This window comes from Aspergillus wentii (assembly GCF_001890725.1).
Source record: "Aspergillus wentii DTO 134E9 unplaced genomic scaffold ASPWEscaffold_6, whole genome shotgun sequence".
NCBI classification, from domain to species: Eukaryota; Fungi; Ascomycota; class Eurotiomycetes; order Eurotiales; family Aspergillaceae; genus Aspergillus; species Aspergillus wentii.
Genome location: NW_024467837.1, coordinates 2303972 through 2325364, shown reverse-complemented (window position 1 = coordinate 2325364; position 21393 = coordinate 2303972). Strand labels below are relative to the sequence as shown.

The 21393-nt window shown below is 48.3% G+C and overlaps 9 protein-coding genes across 9 annotated transcripts; 4 read left to right on the top strand and 5 right to left on the bottom strand.

The window, feature by feature from the left end:
• Positions 1-173: 173 nt before the first annotated feature.
• Positions 174-3998, top strand: ASPWEDRAFT_114459 (non-ribosomal peptide synthetase; the record flags this gene model as incomplete). The annotated part of the gene is made up of 1 exon (XM_040828493.1): positions 174-3998. One exon carries the CDS (start codon positions 174-176, stop codon positions 3996-3998), a length of 3825 nt encoding a protein of 1274 aa, XP_040687199.1.
• A 1397-nt stretch (positions 3999-5395) lies between these two features.
• On the bottom strand, positions 5396-6774 carry ASPWEDRAFT_185883 (uncharacterized protein; the record flags this gene model as incomplete). Its single annotated transcript, XM_040832106.1, has 4 exons — positions 5396-5670; positions 5715-6252; positions 6297-6679; positions 6726-6774. 4 exons carry the CDS (start codon positions 6772-6774, stop codon positions 5564-5566), a joined length of 1077 nt encoding a protein of 358 aa, XP_040687198.1. The 3' UTR covers positions 5396-5563.
• A 254-nt stretch (positions 6775-7028) lies between these two features.
• ASPWEDRAFT_744828 (uncharacterized protein) lies at positions 7029-9536 on the top strand. Its single transcript, XM_040839477.1, has 14 exons — positions 7029-7311; positions 7368-7420; positions 7467-7548; positions 7602-7648; positions 7692-7798; positions 7847-7916; positions 7962-8029; positions 8075-8177; positions 8225-8408; positions 8453-8515; positions 8562-8774; positions 8824-8854; positions 8906-8979; positions 9024-9536. The coding sequence occupies exons 1-14, from the start codon at positions 7130-7132 to the stop codon at positions 9205-9207; spliced, it is 1461 nt and encodes a 486-aa protein (XP_040687197.1). The 5' UTR covers positions 7029-7129; the 3' UTR covers positions 9208-9536.
• On the bottom strand, positions 9183-11379 carry ASPWEDRAFT_43563 (sugar porter family MFS transporter). The gene is made up of 8 exons (XM_040836053.1): positions 11213-11379; positions 11107-11158; positions 10796-11051; positions 10500-10748; positions 10209-10450; positions 9768-10155; positions 9589-9719; positions 9183-9536 (listed from the first exon to the last, which is right to left on the bottom strand). Exons 1-8 carry the CDS (start codon positions 11273-11275, stop codon positions 9334-9336), a joined length of 1584 nt encoding a protein of 527 aa, XP_040687196.1. The 5' UTR covers positions 11276-11379; the 3' UTR covers positions 9183-9333.
• A 1021-nt stretch (positions 11380-12400) lies between these two features.
• Positions 12401-13247, bottom strand: ASPWEDRAFT_71034 (uncharacterized protein; the record flags this gene model as incomplete). The annotated part of the gene is made up of 2 exons (XM_040839156.1): positions 12499-13247; positions 12401-12409 (listed from the first exon to the last, which is right to left on the bottom strand). The coding sequence occupies exons 1-2, from the start codon at positions 13144-13146 to the stop codon at positions 12401-12403; spliced, it is 657 nt and encodes a 218-aa protein (XP_040687195.1). The 5' UTR covers positions 13147-13247.
• A 973-nt stretch (positions 13248-14220) lies between these two features.
• ASPWEDRAFT_43561 (GNAT family N-acetyltransferase) lies at positions 14221-15037 on the bottom strand. Its single transcript, XM_040836052.1, has one exon. The coding sequence runs from the start codon at positions 14979-14981 to the stop codon at positions 14298-14300; it is 684 nt and encodes a 227-aa protein (XP_040687194.1). The 5' UTR covers positions 14982-15037; the 3' UTR covers positions 14221-14297.
• A 707-nt stretch (positions 15038-15744) lies between these two features.
• On the top strand, positions 15745-17048 carry ASPWEDRAFT_623743 (uncharacterized protein). Its single transcript, XM_040838646.1, has 5 exons — positions 15745-15804; positions 15875-16188; positions 16273-16436; positions 16482-16759; positions 16816-17048. Exons 2-5 carry the CDS (start codon positions 15965-15967, stop codon positions 16993-16995), a joined length of 846 nt encoding a protein of 281 aa, XP_040687193.1. The 5' UTR covers positions 15745-15804; positions 15875-15964; the 3' UTR covers positions 16996-17048.
• ASPWEDRAFT_160339 (putative MFS transporter) lies at positions 16764-18748 on the bottom strand (the record flags this gene model as incomplete). The annotated part of the gene is made up of 3 exons (XM_040829790.1): positions 16764-17642; positions 17695-17928; positions 17979-18748. The coding sequence occupies 3 exons, from the start codon at positions 18746-18748 to the stop codon at positions 17102-17104; spliced, it is 1545 nt and encodes a 514-aa protein (XP_040687192.1). The 3' UTR covers positions 16764-17101.
• A 249-nt stretch (positions 18749-18997) lies between these two features.
• ASPWEDRAFT_115181 (uncharacterized protein) lies at positions 18998-21384 on the top strand (the record flags this gene model as incomplete). The annotated part of the gene is made up of 6 exons (XM_040828561.1): positions 18998-19188; positions 19246-19989; positions 20038-20104; positions 20154-20340; positions 20395-20737; positions 20793-21384. The coding sequence occupies 6 exons, from the start codon at positions 18998-19000 to the stop codon at positions 21382-21384; spliced, it is 2124 nt and encodes a 707-aa protein (XP_040687191.1).
• Between the last annotated feature and the right edge of the window lie 9 nt (positions 21385-21393).

Sequence of the window (21393 nt, the reverse complement as noted above, 5' to 3'; positions counted from 1 at the left end):
ATATTAATCCGCCCAGCCTGCATTTCGTTCTGGCCCGCCAGCACCGCCGACTGCGCGATGATCGCCGCATGACGGGTCCATCTTTCCTCCTCAACCACGCCCATCATCCTCGATATTAAAAGCCAGTCTTGCGCTCGTTGTTGGGTTCTTCAATTTCCCATTTTCTTGTAATCATGTCGATACTTGATACCTCCAAAGACCTGTCCGCCCTTTTCACCCAACAGGTCAATGCTACCCCCGATGCAATCGCCTTAGAAGATGACTCCTCCACATACACCTACTCCCAGCTAGATAATGAGGTCCATAGCCTCTCTACTCGTCTCCGTGCATACGGAGTCAGCCGCGACACTCTTGTCGGTGTCCTTTTGCCCCGAAGCGCCCATTATGTGATTGCCTGCCTGGCCATTCTCCGTGCGGGCGGCGCATTCCTCGTCCTTGAACTCGCATATCCGCCCGAGCTGCTGGCCGACGTGCTGGAAGACTCCAACCCCGCTGTAATTCTCACCCACAAGGGCGAGTCGAGCAAGGTCAAGGCCGACATCCCCCTCATCAACCTCGACGAGCCGGCCAAGGAGGTCAATGGCCACGCTAAAGAGCCATCGCCGTTACCCGCAGACGATGATCTCGATCGTCTGTCCTTTGTCGCATATTCGTCGGGCACAACAGGCAAACCGAAAGGAATTGCCAATCCCCACCGTGCGCCGGTGCTCTCGTACGACCTGAGATTCGCCATCCAAGATGTCCAGCCCGGAGATCGCGTGGCCTGCAATGTCTTTTTCGTCTGGGAAATTCTGCGTCCGCTTCTGCGTGGAGCGACGGTTTTTTGCGTGCCGGACGAGGTCAGCTACGATCCTGCTGCTCTCGTCGACCTGCTCGCCTCCAAGAAAATCACCGAAACCCTCATGACCCCTACTCTGCTGGCAACCGTCCTCTCTCGCCAGCCACATCTCACAGACCGTCTCCCCGAGCTGCGCACTTTGTGGCTGAACGGCGAGGTGGTCACCACCGATCTCGCCCGTCGTGCCATCAAAGCCCTCCCTGCAACCCGTCTGCTCAACTGCTACAGTGCGTGTGAAACCCACGAGATTGCATGCGGTGACATTCGGGATATGCTAGACGAGGAAGCTCTGTACTGCCCTGTTGGTCCCCCAATGGACCCCAAACACACATACATTCTCAACGAGAATGGTGAGAAACTAGAGCCTGGTGTCAGTGGTGAGCTCTTCCTGGGTGGCCATCTGCTCGCCCGGGAATATCTCAACCTCCCTGAAACCACAGCCAAAGCCTTCACTCCAGACCCATTCGATCCCACCCCGGGAGCGCGCATGTACAGAACGGGCGATCTGGCCAAGATTCTGCCTTCAGGACTGTTGGAGATTACTGGTCGCGTTGGGGCGATGATCAAACTGCGTGGTTACTCTGTTGTGCCCGCCAAGGTGGAAACTGACATTGTCAAGTATTTGGCCGTCAGCCAATGTACTGTAATTGCCCACGGAGACGGTCTGGATCGTCAGCTGGTCGCATATATCATCCGCGATAAGGAGGTTTCTGCTGATCGCCCAGTGGTCGAGATCAACGAGTCCGGACACAGCCCAGCAGCACGACGCACTCTCCTGCCATACCTTGCACACTACATGATTCCTGCTCTGTGGGTAGAAATGGACGAATTCCCGACTCACGAAGTGTCTGGAAAGGTGGATCTCAAACGCCTTCCTGCACCTCGCCCCTCCAGCCCAGTCAACGGGCAGACAAAGAAAGACCCGATCGGCATCGACAACATCGCAGCCATCTGGGCGCCAACTCTCAAGACTGCACGGAATCTGCTCAAACCCGAAGACAACTTTTTCGACTTGGGTGGACACTCCCTGTCTCTGGCTGATCTTGCCTCCAAACTGTCGAGGGAGTTTGGCTTCCGCATTCCCATTGCTCGTTTGGCCGAAAATTCGACTCTTGCGGGCCATTTGGAGACTGTTCGTTCTGTGAGAGATGGTCATACCGAAGCCGTGCAGGCCGATCTGCCTGCTGTCCTCCGCGCAGACTCTGTTCTTGACGAGGACATCAGACCTTCCAATGCCACCATCTGCTCGATTGACAAGGCAGACACTGTTCTTCTGACCGGTGTCACCGGGTACCTCGGTGCCTTCCTCCTCAACGACCTCCTGGAAAACACCTCCGCCCAAATCATCTGTCTGGTCCGTTTCAGCGACCCCGAACAAGACGACCAAGCCGGCGGTGTAGCAAGAATCCGTCGCAACCTGCTGGATATGGGATTGTGGCGTGACTCAATCATGGAGCGTGTCGAGGTCCTCCCTGGAAATCTGTCTCGCACTCGTTTCGGTCTTCTGCCCAGTGAGTTTGATGAGCTCGCTGCGCGTGTGCAGGTTATTGTCCATGCTGCCGCGACCGTCAACCTGGTATATCCGTATGCCGCATTGCGAGGCGCCAACGTTGGTGGTACTCGCGAGGTTCTCCGTCTGGCTAGCAAGGGCGGTGCTACTGTTCAGTATGTTTCGACTAACGGTGTTTTGCCGCCGTCTGGAGAGAAGGGCTGGCCTGAAGATACCATGCTGCCCGTTGATGATGTCCCTACGAAGTTGCTCGATGGATACGGACACTCCAAGTGGGTTGCTGAGCAACTTGTCCTCGAAGCCGGCCGTCGTGGACTGCCCGTGAAGATCCACCGAGCTGGTACCATCAGTGGACACAGTCTGACTGGTGCTGCCAACGCGTGGGATCTTCTGTCTGCCCTGTTTGTCGAGTCCATCAAGCTTGGCTACGCGCCTGACGTCGAAGGCTGGCGTGCTGAGATGACCCCGGTCGACTTTGTCAGTAAAGCCATCATCCACCTAGCCTCGCAGACTCACGCAGAACAAACCATCTTCCACCTCGGTGACCCCGACCCAGTCAGCACTCGCACCGTCTTCGAGTGTCTCACCGAACTCGGATACCCAACACAGCCTCTGGGCTGGGATGAATGGGTCGCCCTCTGGACCGCAAAGCGCAGTCTCGTCAAGGGTGGCGACGGCGGCTTCACCGTCGACATCCTCCGCAGCGGTATGCCAACAGTCGACTTCCTCAAGGGCATCGTCGTTCTCGACAACACCGCCACCCGACCCTTCCGAGCCGTCGTTGAACGCCCCAAGGTCGACAGCGCCCTCCTTGCAACCTACACCCGCCACTGGTTCGCGCGAGGCTGGCTCTCCAAACCCCCCAAGCGCCCCCACACCGTCAACGGCGTCATCAAAGCCATCAAACGCGGTCCTCTTAGCGGCCGCGTCGCCGTCATCACCGGCGCATCCTCCGGCATCGGTGCTGCCGTTGCAACCGCCCTCGCCAAAGAAGGCTGCCACGTCGCACTGGGCGCTCGCCGTCTCGACTCCCTCGAAGCCGTCAAGCGCAAGACCTCCGTCCACGAAGTGAAAACCGTCATCCGTGCCACGGACGTCACCAAGAAGGGCGACGTGGAAGCCCTCGTGCGCGCAGCCAACGACGAACTCGGCCCCGTCGATATCCTCGTCTCCTGCGCGGGTGTCATGTACTTCACCATGATGGCCAACAACTTCACCGAAGAATGGGAACGCACCGTCGACGTCAACTGCAAGGGTCTCCTGCACTGTCTCTCCTCTACGGTCCCTGACATGCTCTCCCGCGGTGCAGGCCACATCGTCGCCATCTCCTCCGATGCCGCACGAAAGGTCTTCCCTGGTCTGGGCGTGTACTCGGCCAGTAAATTCTTCGTCGAGGCAACCCTGCAATCTCTCCGTCTCGAGACGGCAGGAACTGGTCTGCGCGTGACTGGCATTCAGCCGGGTAACACTGCCACCGATCTGCTGAACATGTCGACGGATACAGAGGCAGTAAAGAAATACGGCGAGCCGTCTGGTGCGCAGATCCTCGACCCGTCCGACGTCGCCAACTCTATTGTCTATGCGCTGAAGCAACCTGCCCATGTTTCTGTTAATGAGGTGTTGATTGAGCCAAGAGATGAGCCGATTTAGATGAATCCTATTGCGTTTTAGCGTTTTCCTATAGATATTACACAAAGTTAGAATAACATGAATAATTACGATTATAAATTTCCATCCATGACATGATCAAATTATTCACATCATGTAATAAGGTAGAAGTGCATAATTAGTTAGTTGCCTTGGGAACACTTTACCACATCAGGTATGAAAGCCCATATGCACGCTGCATGCATATGCAGCTCTAAATTAATATTAATACTACCTAATTAACCATAGATAAATCACGCCATCCCCCATATACATAACCCCTCCTCAGACGACTCACTTCGCCCTCAATGCCAAAGAGGAAAGGTGGGATGGCTTGCTCACCGAGATCAATCCCCATCACAATCTCCGCCGATGAAGGATAATACCCCATACCATCGTTTGACGAATCATCATTTCGGTTATCGTCGCCAGATCTTATTGCGGATGCATTGAAGTCGCCCAATATCGTGCTTGCCATCTGTTCAATGATTGATGTCCTTGAGAGTAGGAATTGCAGAATCCAAGGCTGTGCTATCAGACGCAAACCCGTTGGGTATGGGGATAGAATGTACAGCTGGTCTTATGGGATGAATGGAATCATGATCGATTACCACATTAAGCCTCTTGGCGTTTTTTCATAAGTCGTGTGAACAGTATGTTCAGCCTGTGATGGAATGCAATCCAACAGCTGGTGATCTATGCCCACTGCTGATATCATGCTACTGGAATTATACTTTTCAAAAACACTCTTCCCAGCAGGTCTTGATGTGTGCATGCAAAGATGGCTTGTTTGATTGGACCGTAGATCAATGGTACTGTTATACCTGGTGATCAGTGGCCCTATACTATATGCATTAGAGACGCAAGAGTGCGGTTATAGCTGCTCGTGCAATTCAGATATGGGCCGGTGAACTTCAATGTATAAAAACAGTCCGATCCACATGGCGAGGGCATGTCCTGTATAGTCTTTGGCATTAGAGTTCTTTGAATCATGTATTGACTAGCTGGGAAGCTTGAGTCGAAAGAACCATACAGGTTCAGCTTGCACGAACCGGTGTCATTTGTAGCCGCGGTTGTTCCCACAAACCTTTCCGAAATGAACGCTGAGCTCAAGTTGCCAAACTTCTGATATCTCCACGTTAGGTCTTGATTCAGCTGTTATTGGGAGATATTTACTTACATCGGATGCGTTAAACATAGGAACCTCTGCATTAGGGGTAATATGGTTGTGTGTCAATCCGACGACTGTGATTGCACCAGGCGGAAAACTGGTTGCACAATTGCTACTAGGATTGTTGATTTGTATATTTCATATTCAATCGTTTCTTGTGATTTAATTTTTTGGGTTCCCATTGTGTGCACCATAGAATGCATTTATTATTCCAAGAGGTTCTTTGTGGGTGCTTTGAGTATGTACCTCACAAAATATATATAACCTCCGCAACTCAACAACAGTCTTCGAAACCAACAACATCGAAATTAAAAGCAATTCCTGCTTCTCTTCCCTGGAAGGTTCATATTTTGTTTTATGAGGCATAGGATATTTGAAATGGCGAAATGCGACCATCTCAATGATAGAACTTCTGATGGACACCTGCGATAATCTCTTTTTCCTCGGCCTTGACCACCCCCGTTCGATATCGATGATCTTTCGCAATACGTGCCCTGGCCCATTCTATTGCTGTCAGCATAATTCAAGTCTATGTTCATAAAACTCACCCTCTGCAGAAATATTCTCCAGCGCCTTGAGATCAGCGTCAGGAAGCTGCAAACCCAACCTCTCCAGCAATGGACTTTTCACCGGCTTCATCGTCACATTGGCTTCTGGTCGCGCAAAATAAATCAAACTAAGCCGTGGCTGGTTTGCTTGGTCTTCAGGGGGGCGCACAACCCGATGAACAGTCGACTTGAGAAAACCGCCACTCAGATACTCCAGCGCATCGGCAATGTTGACAATGATGGCGCCCGGGTTTGACTTGACGTAGTTCCATTTTCCGGAGTCGGAGTTTTGGACCTGGAGACCTGCGACGGGTTGATGGAACAGGAAGGTGAGGGTGTTGTAGTCTGTATGGCCTCTTGCCCAGATGTTGTTTAGTTGCTGATCTTGTTCGACTGTTCTGGGATGGTATTGCATGTATCGCAGATATTCCAGGCCTTTTGCTTCGTAGCGGTGGATGTTGATCAGATATTCTTCGTCGATCTCGAGGACGTATGCAAACAGGCGTAGTAGAGGCAAGAGTATTCGATTATGGATGTGCTATAGAGGTTAGCCTAAACACTAGAAAGAGGTGACAGACATACGAGTGAAAACTCTTTGATCTCCTCCAGATGATCCAGAATAACCTGAGGATGAGGCCGTTCATGCTCTGGGGTGAATTTGGGAATGTTATACCGTTCATCGTTATCCCTCCCAGCCAGATCTCCCGTGGACTGGGGTTTATATCCTCGAAAATCACCGACTTCTGAACGGCACAGGTATTTTAATTTCTCCTCTAAGGGAATCCCAAAGAATGCTTTTGCTATTGCATATTGCCGATTGACTTGTTCATCGGTGATGCCATGCCCGACGACATGGAAAAAACCATTCTTGTTGATGAAACGGAGAACTTGTTTAGCCAGGACATCTTTTCCGTCTAGATGGTCGAGAAGGGAAATATCGAGTGCTTCTAGCTCTATCCAATCCACTATATTTATTAGTTGTGAGTGTGGAATTATCCCTTGCATACATACATTCCTCGTTGGTCTGGGGAGGCGGGGCATAAGGCTCAAGTGCAGCCATTTCACCATTTCAGATATTTATTATCTAGATTGTAAAGGTGTGACGGTGATAGGAATGGGGTATTATATGGCAGCACCTTATCGTCTTCCCCGCATAGACATCCTTGCAGTCACACCATCCCTGACAGCCATGGCGTTGTAAATGACACCATCACAAGTGCCAATTGTGTATATCATTAGATATCGGCAATTCTCGTATAAGTGAGCCATTGTGGCCAATGGAAGAGATCAGATGGGCATGCTAAAGATCTAGTATGAATCCTTGCCGATAAAAGGGTAGTTAGATCAAGATTGAATATTATTTAAGAGAAGCATTCCTGCTTGAATCCTGGTTCCATATATCCAGCGCTTTTATCATGGCGGATGGTACAAAGCCGATTAAGCAAGGCATCACAGATGTCCAGCCAATCCCAGAGTCGGAATCAAATGTCGATGAACCGAAGACATTTCGACAGCGTGTTAAAGATGTGTTGTGGGATAGTTTAGACTATCCACCACAAGAACGACGATTGATTTTCAAGATTGACTTCTTTATTCTGTATTTTTACATTGAACATTGGCCCCTGATAAGATTTAATTCTAATTTGACTTTAGAACATGGGCAGGTCTTGCATATTTCTCGAAGAACTTGAACACGAACAATCTTTGTATGGACATCTAATATATTGCATGCTCAAATCTAACCTGTCCTAGCAAACGCATATGTTTCTGGAATGAAAGAAGAGCTCAACGTGGTCGGAAATGAGTACCAGACATTTACGACTATGTGGACAATGTATGTATGCTTTTTTTTTTTTTTTTTTTTTAGTGCTAAACTAAAATTTACAGTGGTTATGTTGTCAGTCAAATTCCATCTCAAATTATATGTACCCGAGGTAAGTAAAATATTATAAAATAAGAATCACTGCTAATCAACAGTCCGACCATCCCTGTGGTGTCCATCATGGGAATTGCTCTGGGTTGTAGTCACATTTGCAACGGCTGCTGTTAAGACGCCTCATCAGCTATATGCATGTCGTTTTCTAGTAAGTAGAAAATCTATATTCCATCCGGAATATTTTTGACGATAGCAGGTTGGTTTGGCTGAAGGAACATTCTATCCAGCCGTGCATACAGTACTTGGAGGATGGTATACAAAAAGAGGTAAATGGTAGTATTTTTATTCAAGGCAACGCTGACTGTTTTCAGAACTTGGAAAGCGAGCATGTATTTTCTTCGGGTCTGCATTTGTCGGCTCCATGTTTAGTGGCTATTTGGTATGTCAAATGCTCTCTCTTAGAACATATTCTAATATGAAATAGCAAGCAGCATTATACACCGGAATGGACGGCAAAGGTGGTCTATCCGGATGGCGGTGGCTGTTCATCTTCGACGGCGTCATCACACTGCCAATGGCCCTGTGGGGTATGTACCAACTATTTGCTTCACCACCGGAAACTAATTCCTCGCAGGCTATATCGCACTTCCCGATCTCCCAAGTACAACCCGAGTGTTCTGGTTGAAGCCAGCAGAGAAGGAGCTGGCTCAACAACGCATGGCTGCAGCAGGAAAAAAGCTCGATGAAGCTGTCACTCTTAGAGGCATCAAGAGAGTGTTGAGAAAGTGGCATTTTTGGGTGTATACAGCATACTATACGTAAGGCATCATATATAATCTTCTTCTAATACTGACAAGCGCAGGTTCTTCATTTGCAGTGAGAATATTGGAACTTATATGAATCTATGGCTCAAAAGTCTCGACAGGTGGGCTTGTCTCAAAACCTGGGCATATAACGTCTAATCAAGATAGATATACTGTCCCTCAAATCAACACTTATCCTACTGTCATTAACGCCGTCACCATCGTCACGACTCTTCTGTATGGTTGGACAAGCGATGCATTGCAGCTTCGAAGTCCGATTGTATACTTCTCTTTGACCGTGTGTTTCTTTGCAGCCATGAATCTGGCAATTTGGGATGGTGTTCCTTTTGGGCTGAAATGGACATCTTATTATCTTACTGGGTAAGTGGCCTTGTCTTGATATTGCGTTATCTGCTGACAATATCTACAGTTTCGCCCAAGGTTCGGGTCCAGTATTTCTGGTATGTTAGATTAATCGGACCCTTTGGTTGAATGGTTAACTGACTCGACAGACAATGGTCAATGAAGCCTGTGCTGGAGATAGTCTCGAGCGAAAGATTATTCTGGGTTCTACCAATTCCATCGCGTAAGTCGGCCATCGTGTTTCATGACATTTATTAATCGAACTAGATATGCATTCAATGCGTGGATTCCCCTTCTGACATACAACACCACATATGCGCCGCGATTTCTCGTTGGAAATTCAGTGACGGTTGCGCTCATCGTCTGTGCGGCTTGCACGTTGACACTGGCTGTTTATTTAGAGAGAAGAGATAAAAAGGTAACTGAGGAAGGAGAGGTTGAGTATCCTTGAACCATTCATCTATGGGAGTGTATCGAGATACTATGCAAGTATATATGAGCTAAATATGCCATGCCTATTGCTTATCGTAAAAAGCAACCCGCTGAATATGTTTGTCTGCTATTCAATATTGGTTTTTCAATCGACATGTTCCACAGTAGCCAAGTCATCGCTCTTAGGAACTGCAGCCCGGCCAATCTTTGCATTTCGCTGGACCTCCTCGTCTTCGTGTTGGATGAATTTGAGCGGTCGCTTGGTTGAGATGGCGTCGGGGTCACCGACCACGATGAGTGGTGGGTTGGAACGATAATAGGCATCCACATCTTCAAGAGTCCGGTTTGCTATAATGGATTAGCTTAAACGTCACAAGTAAATAGATGATGATGAACCAACCTGTCTCGGGGTAGAGGAAGTAAATAACCGGTAGAAATACTGCATTCAGCACAGTCCATACTATCCAGAATTTCCATCCGATACTTTGGATTCCAATCGGTGTGATTTCGACGATGGCAAAGTTGGTGATCCTATGAACGTCAGTTCAGGAACAATATTTATACAATAAAGCGACCTACCAATTTGTCGCAGTCGAAAGCGCCGCTCCCTTGGTTCTCATGGGCAATGAGTTGATTTCAGTCGGATACAGCCATGGCACGCCCAGCATACCAATTCCAAAAGCCACATGATACAGGAAGAAGAAAGCAACAGAGGCAGTGCCATAGATGGTGTTCTTCTCTGCAAAACACAGAAGAATGGTGATAATCAGAAATGCAAGGAACTGCCCGAAACCAGACAGCATCATCAGACCTCGACGGCCAAATCGCTCGACCATGGTCATTGCGAGGCATGAGAAGATGAAATACGAGGTTGCATTGCAGGCCGTCAGTAGTCGGGACATGCTATTGGAGAATCCCACCGAGTTGATGAGGACGAGGGGGAGATAATAGCTCATGATGTTGATACCTTCAATATGTAATCAGTCAATGGTCAACTGCTAATAGTAGAAATTTAAATACCCTGAAATTGTTGGATAGCCTGTGTTCCAGCACCAAGAAGCAATCGGCGAAGGGTTTTGGTACCGTCGGCCTTTTTTCGACTCAAAAGATCTCGCCACCGGACAGCATTTTCGCGCTCATAGTTGATGCTATATTCGATCTCATCATGCTGGGTCGTAATATATGGATCATCAATGGTCTTGGCTTCGATGCATGCAAGTACCTCCAATGCCTCTTCTTCACGGCCAAGCGATAATAACCATCTGGATATCCGTCAGAATTGCCCGGCAGAAGCAGGGACTGAGACCATACCTAGGGGACTCGGGAAGCCACGGAACGGTGAGAAATAGGATAATGATAAAGAATAACTGCAGAGCGATGGGCAACCGCCATGCAATGGGTCCCTCACGGAAGGATAGGCCATAATTGATCCAATTGACAATGCAGTAACCACCAACATTCAATCCGAGCTCGAGAATGACCAGTTTTCCTCGCCATTTCACCTGCGTGGTTTCCGTTTGCCAGATGGGCGCCGTGGATGTATTGATGCCGTTTCCAATCCTACACATTGTTAGTTTACGCCACTATGGAGCCTTCCACTAACATACCCCAGTACAATTCGGCCAACAAACATCTGAGCCAAACTGTATGATGATGCCTGGATGATAGTCCCGATTGCCATGATAAAACTGCCCAAGAGAATACTCTTCTTGCGGCCCAGTCGCTCGCCCATTGTAAATGCCAGCATGGCACCGAAGAAACAACCGACATCGTAAATAGCAGTGACTGTGGAAAGAACTTTGGTTTTGGTTGGACCGACGAGATCGTGGACTTCCAGGAAGTCTGGTGTTACTACCACGCCGCCTGTAGAGTATTAATAGTCTGTCTGTGGAGTAAGACGTAAGAAAATAAAACATACTGAAGACACCCTGGTCGTATCCGAATAGCATCATATCGGTAGCACATGCTACCTGCATTCCGTATGTTAAAATTATTCAACTGACACAAGGTACAAAAATACTCACCACAAGCCAAAAACTAAGCCATCCTCCGGTGAGCCCGAAGTAGGGTTTCTTCGTAGATGCCATCGTGACAAAAGTAGAGATAAAGGTCGATGTGAGAAGGGGTAGTGCAGGGAGTAACTATGAAGATAGGGAACATACAGCTCTTTATATCTTGTTTTGTCCGTGTAACAGTGGCCCGAGGCAGCGGCACGACCCCGAAGCCCGACCCGATGCATTCATCCGGCAATGGATTTGTTTGCCACGACATCACGGCAGTTTTGCACTGTATGGGTTTTACCTAATGGCAGTTGACAGTCTGGGGAATGCGGGGAAATGCATATCTGGGGTAGCGAAGATAAAGTTACCCGAATTTCCACGAATCACGGCGAGACAGCCGGGGTTGATTGTCTCGGCGATAATTCCGAGTGATCTTCTTCTTTATGCAGTCTTACTGTCAGCGATGTATTCCAGTGTGCACGGAGGACTCTCCGCATGGTTGCTCAGGGGTGATCTCCGCCACAGCAACGGAGTTAACACCGACGGCAATGTTATAACTGTGTAACAGGCCAGTTGCTTCTGGAATGACCCCTTCCCAGATCGACAAAATGGAGGCAGAGATGAGTAGCTAGCCGACTGACTGCTGCTCGATATTATAGAGGTTATAGTATAAGGCAGATTTAATCAGTTGATATGTCATTTCCATGGCCCACACAAACTTTGTAGAGTTCTGCTTCTTCGTACATCAGCCCCTTCAGTCAATTTCACTATTCATATCTCTAACCCAAGAACCGATGAGAACTCATTAAGCAATGCTAGTCAGCTCAGTCAGGATCCTCCCTGCCATCGAGAATATGGTGTAACAAAAAAAACAGAGTACATCTGCGTCGCATTCACAGAGCGCTGCCGCCCATCTCTTTGATGAATCTCTTGGCCAAAGGACGTCGTGCACTAGCCGAGTCACCTCAACACGGCCTGTCTGCACGGCGCTGGGCTTGAATTCGGGGAATCTTTCCGTAGCTTACGGTTCGTGTCTCAAAAGTTGTTGAGGAAGCTGTTGGTCGTCTCGCCGTCTCGAACGCCAAGTGTGACTGCGCCGACTGCTGGCGCGCCTGTTCTCTGGCTCCGCCGTAGCGGGAGGTGGTGAAGGAAGATTTCCATCAGGATTTTATTGGTATCTGTGCTCCAACAACAGGCAAGTATCCCTGTTTATCATGAAATCTACTATCATCATGATCATTATCATAATCATAGTCATCATTTCCATCATCATCAAACCGAAATCCCATTGTTCGATATAACCTCATTACCTTTGGTTCCTCAGGGTTACAAATCACCACTCCAGCCTTCTTCAGGTGATTGGTAATCTTGTTGTAGGCAACGTGGCTCTCATTAAGCGGCACCTTAGCTTCTAGCTCCATCAAATGGTGCGAACCCGCGACCACATCATCGAAGTCAGCCTGGTATCCCGTGATGTTGAGCTTCTTCCACTTTGGATTCCAGTACGGCCCAAATTCAACCAGCTCATCCCAAGCAACAGTAGTGAAATTTTCGGCCAGAGCGACTTGTTTCTTCCTCCACATTTGTGATCCCTTTATAGTTGATTGCTTCGCGCAGAAGAACGATGTGTCATTCCCATATCGGTCCCAGAGACATTTGGCATGCGCGACATCTGTTGTACTGGTATTGACCTTAACTTTCACCACGGAGATCTCCTTGCCTGCTCTGACTTTAGTGCGAAACATGAATCCCCGTGGCGCGTACATAGGAGGATGAGTGTCGTAGTAGCTGATTGGGTCGAGTTTATCTGGATCGTAAGAGTCTTCACCGAGCTTCTGGAGAACGGTCTGAGGGTTTTTATCGCAGATTGACCATTGGAGGCTTATTTTGTTTTTGACTTTACCCTCCGAACAAGGTGCGGTTGCCAGGAGAAAGGCGAAGAGAAAGTGGAGTTTCATCGTATTAAGCTTTTCAAGTGCGCACGTTTGGCAATTTTAAGGGCAGTATCCCGGACAGAATTCGGAGTAGATGTAGAAAATTTCCTGGGAATGGGCAGGCAAGTCTTCTTATGATATTTGAGAAAAAGCAAAAAGAAAAAGAAAGAAGCACGCACAATGCAGGGGGGGCATTCAACGTAGACGCTACAGATCGAACCCATGACCTTAAGATGACGAAAGGATCTACATGAAAACGGAAGCAACTGCAGGCGAATCAGAATGGAGAGGAATACCAAACCTGCTATCCATCATCTCGTAGAAATTGGACATTTAGGTCTTCGGTCGCGAACGTTATTATCACCCTGGATATTATCGACTCCCGATTCCCCGATCCTAAGCTACCCGCTCTTTTCAGGTTGACGCCGGGTCCCTCGGAGCGTAGCTCAAAGGCAAACCGGGGCTCGATTACTCGGGAGGTTTATATTTAGTCAGTTAACTAATTATTGCATAATTAAAAACGTGGAGGGGTCATTGGAACATCAAATGACGCATAACACTAATTTAGTTGGCGGAATCAAACAATAATCAAGCCGACAAATCTTTGTTTCGCGGCTGTAGACATGGCACCGCTTACACCTTTTTTTTACACTTCAACGATGACCCCCACATCAAATTAGGACTCGATGTGCACAGGCCAAAAAGGTAAGGGGGGAAGCCCTGTTATCCACACCCTATGGTCATATGTACTAGGGAACCAATGAGAATGAATTACATTGATGGTAATTTTTGCCTATATACTCAAGGGAACTGGATAATGGTATAGCAAATGTGTGCATGCCCATGAAGCCCTGTGTTAGCAGATTGTTACATTGTATTGCTTGTTTCCTCATAGGCCCACGATGCCTGGGTCATTTCCTGACCGATCGGATGTATGTACTTCGCAGCCAGGCTTTTGGTCATACAGAGATTGCTGTGAATTGATAGGACATGGTTACAGAGCGAGTATGCATTGCTTTGTATGATTTTATGCCACATAACAGTGCGTATCGGCGATATGCAAGATCTACAATCGAATAAAATATTTCATATTGTGAGTGCACATCTCAATTCTTGTTCGGAATATAAAGGTTTAAAGATCTATAAACATGATGCAGCATGTCTGCTGAAAAGTGTCACCTGAACAACTCCAACATCATAATCACCGGACCCCGAGTCGTGTATTTTTCTCCTCTAGTATCATCAGGCAAGAGACTCTCATCGCCATTCGCGATAAGTGCCTCCACGAGGGTACTTCTCCCCGCCTCCACGAACCCCAACCGACGATAAAAATCTACAATATCCTGTTTCTCAGGCTTCACCATAAGCCGCACCCGCACAGTACCGGGTTGATTGCGATACGACCTGAGATATCCCAGCGCCTCTCGACACAGCTGCTTTCCAATTCCCATGCCTCGGTGATCAGGAAGTGAAAATAAACTGAGCATTTGCCAGCGTTCCTCCTTATCATCCGCCCTCGGTGCTGGCTGACCAGAGTCGTCTGGGAGCGTGAATTCGTCCTTGGATAAGGGGCCTCGAAGAGTAACCTGGGCCACCCATTCCGGCTCGTTGGAACTGCCCTGGTCACAATTCACGAGTGTTGCAGCACAGACGAACGTCTCTCTCTCATCTGCGGTAAGACGAGAAGCCCACTCTGCGTCGGCAAAGGCAGACTCGATTGCATAAGTTGATGAGAAAGAGGTCGGCGAGAGGAGAAGGGCTTTGAGGCGAAGAGCTTTGTATCTCTGGATAGATGTGGTAATCTGATCTTGGTCCTTGGAGATGTGATGGAAGGAGTAATTGTAGTTTAAGGAACCCATGATAACGAGTAGTTTGGGATGGTTAAAGTTTGGGGGGATTTTGAGGACAGTAGGATAATAACAGATCAGGATTATTTTTAATTGACTATGCAAATGAACACAAGTATGTTAGTGATATTTATATATTCCTACCAATGAGCTTTCATGAGTCACCGTACAACGGTGAATGAATAGTATAGAGCAAATCCCGGCCCCAGAGCACGAGGAAAATATAAAACCCTTATTATTGAACCTGTTAAGATAAGCCAACATACCTGTGTCCACATTGCTGGAAATTGTTTGATCTGCGTTAGTCTGAGCTCTGGGTTGAGCTACTGAAGTTATTCATGTCCAGTTATCACCAAAGGTTAATGCCACACCTCAGATTCCCTGCAAACGTGAACCTTCTTAGCTCATCTACTCAATCTAGATCTCTGAAGATATGCCCCTGCAACAGAAACTTGACATTTATTGAGATGCTACTAATCCCTTCCACCTTGAGCTCTTTCTCATGGACGTTTTCCGGATTTCCGCGCTAGTATGGTGCGACTCGTATTGATGCCACAACCCTTTCTTTAGCTGCTCAGTCTCCCCACTATCATATATATGAGTCATGTTCACTGCACCTCTAGCAAGCACAGTTGCCATGGGGCTATTCGATTAAATGAGTATTGACGAAAGCACGTCGCAAATATCGAACTCCATTGTATGATCTTTCCCTCCGAAACTCGATGGATGACATCCTGCCTTTTCTGGCTAAATGTTTATCATTATTGGGTTGAATGGAAGTTTAGATAAACAATTTCCAGATTATCATCGATTGCTATGCCTGAATCTAAATTAAGTATGGCAGTTATTAACACATCCCAACTACGTCATATGTATGCAACTTATTCATTTCTGACACCCCAAAGTCAACGCCCAATACCTTTCTTGGATATGCATTGTTTATTACTGTACCTCTCAGGTAGTGTTCCCTAGCTGTATAATTCACTCTTGCCAGAATGCCTTCACGAAGACAAATTCACCAGACCCCTCCCGAAACCTCTTCTTCCAGAGTCATTCACCTGCCAGCCTCGGATTTCCATAACTGCTCTGCTCTCTGCTCATATATCAACGAGAGAATTCCCCAGTCAAAAGAAGACACGAAATTCACGCTGACCGAGGTCAACTCCACCTGGGCAGACGAGATGTTGAGAGTCCTAGGCGAAACACGACTACGAATCCGGTAAGGAGTTAATTTTCTTCTCCCAAGATAACATGATTAAACCAATTAAACCGTTCTATCCTTTATTGACTTGCTATTCCTTAGCTTCGAGTTCGATACAACTACACAGATCCTACAACTGAGAATAATGATATCTGAAATACACAATGCCGCTCAACTGTGGTACCAGGCCGCATGGATGTATTGGATGGCCTCGGGTTTGACAACGCGTGATGAAAGCATGGATATCCGTGGCTTGGGAGTTGGTAGTAAGTTGCTCTTTGCTCTATATGAAGCCGTCTAAGTCGAAATAGTGGGTTCCTTGTCGGGTAGTGGAGTTGACAAAGCACCCTATTTCATGGTTCGACCACGGAGAAGTCGAATTCCACGGGTTGTGTTTGAGTCTGGATGGTCCGAGTCACTGGACGATCTACATAGTGATATTAATAAGTGGCTGGTTGGTGGTGATGGGGCCGTTCAGGTTGTTATCCTTCTGAAATGGAGCAAGGTTGAATCGTCAAATCGAGTTCGTGGCTCTGTTGAACTGTATACACTGGCGAGGGATGGGACTCCAAAATTACAACAGAGAGAGGTCTGTTCATCTTATTTTGTTTTCATTCAAGTATCTTTTTCTGATCTAGTCGCTAGCAAATCTTCCCCATCCCAGCCGAGCCAGATACTCAACCCATCAGACTGACCCGACGGATGCTCTTTGGGTCCAATATCGCTCCCGGGAGGAATCCCCAGGATGCTTTCGCCCTCGATGTGGCCGTTCTTCGCGCCGATGCAGTGGACCTTTTGGAGAGGATGAACCGTGTACCAGCTTAGATTGATTTGCCTGATATCCCTACACGATTATGAAGTGACCAGAATTAGTATTTGGGCATCGCATAATACCATGAACATATCGGCCAGATATATCTGTATAATTCCATCAATCCTGTTTCAATCCCACTCTGCCAGCCCTGCGCATCCCGAAAAAGCCAATAACCGTGCAGAGAACCATAAAGGCGAACATCGTCCAGAAACTGGCTCGATATCCATCCATTAGTGCTTGTGTCTCCTGCTTGTTCGACTGATCAGTGATAACTGTCGAAATAACCTGCAGAACCGCGAGTCCGAGAGCACTGCCGAACTGTGCCGAGGTGTTGAAGACAGCACCTGCGAGGGCTTGAGTATCGTCGGGGAATACGTTTGTGATGACGATCAGCCCAACAGTGTAGAGAGCGTCAAAACTGACGGGCTGCAATAGCTGGGCGATGAATGCATTACCCCAGTACGGCCATGATGGCTGAATGACAGCCATGAGTAAGGGTGAGCCGGCGCAGAGGAGAGAACTAATGGCGACAATCCAGACGGCGGGAACTTTGTGTACGAAGAATCCAATGACGAGGTTGAGCAGTGAGCCAACTACGAGACTGGGAAGGATGCGAATGGATGCTTGCAACGCGGAGAGCGATTGGATCTCTTGGAAGCTGTAATCATGTTAATATATGAAAGGAAAGAGAATGATGAATAAGAACTTACAACAAGCTGGCAAAGAGCTCCATGGAGTTGATGACTGCATTTGACAATGCGACGGTAGCGCAGATAGTCGAAAAGGACATATTCTTCCAGACAGAGTTGGGAATGAGTGCTGGCCTGTTCCTCTTGACCTGGTATTGGACCCAAGCAACGAAAGACGGAGCGGCAATTACAGCCAGGCAGAGAATGACAATGTTTCCAGCCGATTTAATGCTGGAGGGATCCGCACTCACAACGCTGCCAATTGATTAATACCGAGAGCACCATGATGAAGGGCAGCTACTCACGCTAGAAGATAGCACAGCAGAGCCATAAAGGCAGAAGCCAGACCGGCGCCGACCCAGTCGATCTTGGTTTTGACATTGTGTAAGAGCTGTGCGTGTGTAAGAGTCTCGCTCCTAGGAAGAGCCCAAAGACCGACGACGCTGAAGAACAGGGTGATGCCACCAGAAATGTACCATCCTGCTCGCCAGCCGATAGTATCAACGAGAATACCACCGACGACAAGGCCGAGCGAGAAACCGAGGGGCTGACTGAGGCCCAGCAAGGAGAAAGCCAGGTTTCGGCCTCTTCCTTGTGGTAGAAGTTGCGTGATGATAGATACTGATGATGCCAGATGAAGTGCAAGACCAACACCCTGAAGAGCTCTTAAGATAACCAACTCTTCACCATTGCGAGCGAACCCTTGGCCCAGCATTAATGCTCCGCTGGCGAAAGATCCCACAAGTTCAACCCATCGTGGACCAACAGTGTCGGCAATTGACCCGGCCAGGAGAAGCGTAGAGGCAGTAGCGAGGCTACTCACTGACGATGGCCAGAAGGATAACGAAGATGACAACTGGAGATCTTTGGTGATCGTTGGCAAACCGACAATGACCAGACCATTGATCACGCTGGCCGTGAGAGTGACGGCGGAAAGTTGCGTTATCACGACAAACTGTTGTGACCGAAACCTGCCTGGTTCATTCTGTTTTGGCTGAACCTGGCTGTGGCGGTTTTCCAGCCGAAATGAGTTGACATTAGCCGTTGCAGTTGAAGTTGTCGTTGCTGTCGCCATTTTTGCAGTGTGGGATCTAAGAAGATTTCATGTCCATCGATGAACCAATGGCATTGTCTAGATTAGGTAATAGACTTTCAGGGCCCCATAAATTGTCATTGGAAGGCATGTTTCTTTAGCCGAATCGCGGCAAGAACCCGCGGTTTCTTCAAGTCGCCGAGGTGTCTTCCTGTCACTTTCTCCACATACGACCTCGCCTGCTCAATATGTACAGATTGTACTATTCATTCTCGTTATTTTCCGACAGTAATGGTTGAGTCGTTCGAGAACCTGAGGGGCAATTCTTCCTCGGACACGCCCCCGCCACTTCGCCGTGCTCGAGTCGCCTGTAAAGCCTGCAACGCTAGGCGAGTGAAATGCGATGCAGGCAACGGACAGCCCTGTTGGCATTGTCGCATCAGGCAGATACCTTGCGAGCTCATTGAGTCTAAACGGGGAAAGTATGTGATTTTTGGACCGTATGTAGAAATTGTATATAGAAGCTAAAGCGTGCCTAGGTATGCTCGGAAAGCTCGTCTAGCGCGAAACCCACGCATCTCTCGGCCGTCCCAAGATGTCGATATGCTTGCTCAGACAATACAGACACCTCCCGATACCGTGGGTGTTGACGCTATTCAAGACGATCGAGATGAAGGCTCTGAAAGACGATCCACCGACCAAACCCAAACTGGCCGGGCACAACCGGACCCCTGCAGTCTGTCCTACATTATCGAAATGGTGTATCGCCCTGAGGGTGGTTCTGCCGAACCATTGAAAGTCCATTATCCCATCCCAGCCTCTATCGCAGATCGACCAGCTCCTTCTCATCAGCCCGAGCTGGTCTCATGGCAAGATGCACTCACGCTGCCAGAGCGACATGTAGCTGATAAGCTTGTTCATGCCTTCTTCGACATCATTCACCCGGCATATCCAGTATTCGATCGACGGAACTTCACCGAATTGTACCTCCAGAGTCAGGTCTCTCCATTAGTCTTACAGACCATCTTCCTTCTAGGCTTCACAGTGGGCAGCGATACCCTTGTCCATGAGGCTGGTTACAGGGACCGAGAAACTGCAAGGAAGACGCATTACCTCCGTGCAAAGACATTGTATGATGCCGACTACGAAACTAATGCCACGATCGTCGCGGCGGTTCTGTTCCTTCTTGGCTTTTGGTGGGCTGGTCCTGAGGATCAGAAAGACTCGTGCTTTTGGATTGGATGTGCGACAACTGTTGCCCAGTCTGTGGGAATGCATCGATCGTATGTTGTATGAGTCTGTAAACTCGAAGCTATGTTAATATTTTCTAGCACATCACATTGTATAACGAGTCAACCAGCCAGGTCCTTGCGGAAGCGAATCTGGTGGTCGATATATGTACGTCGTCGTACTGACTTCGTATGTTCAAGAGACTAATATATCCTAGACCCGTGATCGACATACATCTGCAGCCTTTGGTCGACCGTTTCGTATCCGGGATGAAGACTGCGACGTTGAACCACTTACTGTGGACGATTTCAACTTTGACAACGACTACGACCAAACACTCATACCCGTGCAGAAAGACTTTCATACATCATACGTCATCGAAATGTCGAAACTGGCGAGAATACGTGAGTTGAAGGAAATGCTCATCTTGATGACACATAACTTACCCAATTGCCTAGTCGGAGATATCCTCGTCGGTGAATTTAGTCCTCGCCGTCCTGTACTAGAACGATTCGATACAGCAGCACTGGCAGGCCAACTCACACAATGGGAGTCGCAGTTGCCAAGCAATTTACGGCGAGCACCACTCGATGAGTCTCTGGGTGCTCCATTCTGGGCCAGCATGCTGCATTTTTCCTACCATTACTGCCAGATTCTTCTCTTCCGACCCAAGGTAATCCAGAATTTGTCTTCAGCAGAGGCTGAAAGGGATGTACGGGCACGTAAAGCTGCGGACTTGATCACCCGTATTGCGGAGGACCTTTTGGCTGGAGATTTGATCCGGTTTGGGCAAATTCATCTGTATACCTCGCCCACCCTCCATTGTTCATACATGCATGCTGATCCTACATGCCAGTGTCCCGGCTCTGTTTGGTGCACTGTCGATTCACACCATCGTCATCTGTCGAAATGACCACATCCGTCGCCAGCTCGCCGAGAACAAGTCACGGCAATGCGTGCTGGCGTTAAGTGAGCTGGCCAAATCGTGGCCAGTCAAGATCTGGATTGCAAAGGCATTTGTCAATTTGATGAGAAGACTAACGGGGCAAGGATCCGCAGGTGGATCGATCGTCAATGTGTCGTCCAGCATCACAACTGATCATAATAGCGTGCCGTCGTCAGGCCACTGGGGGTTATTGGGACTTCAGTATACAACTGGTAGTGGGAACATTGCTACCCAAATAAACGACAGAGATCAAACTGCCCATAATAGTCTTGGGGCAAGCATACAACACACCAACCTCAACGCGTGCCAGCCTCGAAGTCTTCATCCATCCGACTATCTTTTACCTGCCACCGACCAGCTTCTCAGTGACTCTTTCTGGGCTGGTAGTCTCGATAATGCCATTGATCTTGATCTACTTTTGCATAACGGTCTCGGATCAATTCTATCCACGCCTTATGAAGGATTAAACGCAGTCGATAACCCGAATCCTCAAAATCTCTAGCCATTTCCA